Here is a 2,161-nt window from a genome sequence, read left to right as displayed (position 1 = left end):
ATGCATACATAATCTCTTTTTAGCAATCATATGCTAAAATGCATCTGCATGTTGTTGGTTACTTAAAGGACAAAGAAAGAAAGTAAGTTATACATTTAATATTTAATAATAGGGAAAATTACTAAAATGTTACTTGACCAATCAAAATTATCAAAATGTCATCCTTCTGTGTCTTTAGACGGACTCCTACGATCTGGGATGCGTCCGTCTATCAACTTGAACTGAGTCCATGAATGAGGAGCTTACACGTGTCCAACAACCGTACTGGTATTTTCGATACCAGTACCGGTTGACAAAAGCTTATCTAACTTAAAAAGTAAAGAACATAATAAAATTATTAAAAAAAACCTATATATATTATTATAACTTTTTCTACTTTTCAAAACATTGGATTATTAATATATAGGAGAATGTCTTGTGATATAAAATCATATTTCACTAGGACGTCATATAAATTGTGTTTAGACATATAGATCCCACAACATAACTTTTTCATCATTTACTGAGATCTCTCTTTGCCAAGGAGAAGACGCGGGTTCGACGGCTTGGTAACAGATCGCTTCTTCCAAAGCTTGTGAGCTGAAGCTGATCGAACTATAGGAATTATTATTATTTCATTATGGCTCATCTATTAGTTCGATACTTATCGGATGAGTATTTGATTTATTTAAAAGAATGAGATAAGCATTAACTCATTGTTTAGAGATATAGTTTGAACATGTATTTAATCAACTTTGTATTCGTTTGTTGATGAATAGCGAAAACCTTTGCTTTTGAATATCAAATTCTTCATGGTATCAGAGCGGGTTATTCACGAGAACTCAAAAACGCTCATGGCGGACGATGATCAACCCAAACCAAATGAGCCGATCGACACTAGCTCGCCCCTATACCTTCACCCTTCGGATTATCCGAGACAAATGCAGGTTAACGATACTCTAACCGATAGCAACTTCAATGATTGGGTACAGGAGATGTCGAATTTTCTGTTCGCCAAAAATAAAATAGGTTTTGTAGATGGGAGCATTCGAAAACCGGAGCATACGAGCAAAGAATACATGCCATGGATGCGCTGTGATGCGATGGTGAAGGGCTGGCTGACCACGGCGATGGATAAGGAGATACGAGCAAGTGTTAAATATGCAAATACGGCTTCTGAGATCTGGGGTGACTTGAAGGAACGCTTTGGCAAAGAAAGTGCACCAAGAGCGTATGAGTTAAAACGATCGCTGCACATTACACGTCAAGATGGAGGTACAGTTTCAGCTTACTATACACGATTGAGAAAGATTTGGGACGAAATCAACGTTGTATTGCCGACACCGTACTGCACCTGTAATGGATGTAAATGCGATTTAGGAAGGAAGCAAGTGCAAAATAAAGAAAAAGAAAGATTATATGAGTTTTTGATGGGGTTGGATGATGATTTTGGTGTCATTAGAACTCAAATACTTGCAATGAAACCAACCCCATCCTTAAACAATGCATACCACATGGTCGCGGAAGACGAGCAACAGCGGAATATGACGGGAAAAAGGCAACATTTGAAGCAGTAGCCTTCCAGGTCTCGCAAAATAAGAAAGAGCAGCAGCCATCAAAACGACCCACTGAGAAAGCCGAGAAATCCAGTTCGATGAGCAAAACTGAGCACTGTACTTTCTGTGGTAAAGACGGACACAAAAAAGATGGTTGTTTTAAGCGAATTGGATATCCCGAATGGTGGCCAGGGAAGACGAAGAGAGAAACAACCAAACCGAAGGCTGCTTATGCCGAATCAGCAGCAAGCCCAGTATCCGGCCTAACTGATAAGCAGTACGGCATGTTTTTAAAACTCTTCGGTGGAAAAACACAGCCACAAGATGAATCAGCCCCTCAAGCCAACATGGCAGGTATGAGTAACAATGATTTTATATAGGGAATTATGGATTCGGGTGCAACCGAGCACATGATCTCCCAAAAGGAGGTGCTTAAAAATGTTGTATCTGAACCAAACAAAATACCCGTCACTGTAGCAAACGGGGAGGACGCCCCCGTTCAAGGAAGTGGGGATATCATTCTCAAGGGAGGAATTGAAATCAAAGGGGCTTTGTTTGTTCCAAATTTTAAATGTAACTTGATTTCGGTAAGACAGCTAACGAGGGTTTGCACTGTGCAATTACTT

General features: G+C 39.5%; 1 protein-coding gene across 1 annotated transcript; it reads left to right on the top strand.

Annotated features, from left to right (window-relative positions):
• Window positions 1–833: 833 nt before the first annotated feature.
• LOC110906440 lies at window positions 834–1,556 on the top strand. Its single transcript, XM_022151574.1, has one exon. The coding sequence runs from the start codon at window positions 834–836 to the stop codon at window positions 1,554–1,556; it is 723 nt and encodes a 240-aa protein (XP_022007266.1).
• The last annotated feature ends 605 nt before the right edge of the window (window positions 1,557–2,161 follow it).

The sequence above is a fragment of the Helianthus annuus genome, chromosome 14 (assembly GCF_002127325.2).
Source record: "Helianthus annuus cultivar XRQ/B chromosome 14, HanXRQr2.0-SUNRISE, whole genome shotgun sequence".
NCBI lineage: Eukaryota > Viridiplantae > Streptophyta > Magnoliopsida > Asterales > Asteraceae > Helianthus > Helianthus annuus.
This window is presented reverse-complemented; position numbering and strand designations above follow the sequence as displayed.

What these genes read in the sequence shown, in the direction of transcription:
- LOC110906440 (XM_022151574.1), top strand. Translation starts at nt 834, where the DNA reads ATGGCGGACGATGATCAACCCAAACCAAATGAGCCGATCGACACTAGC.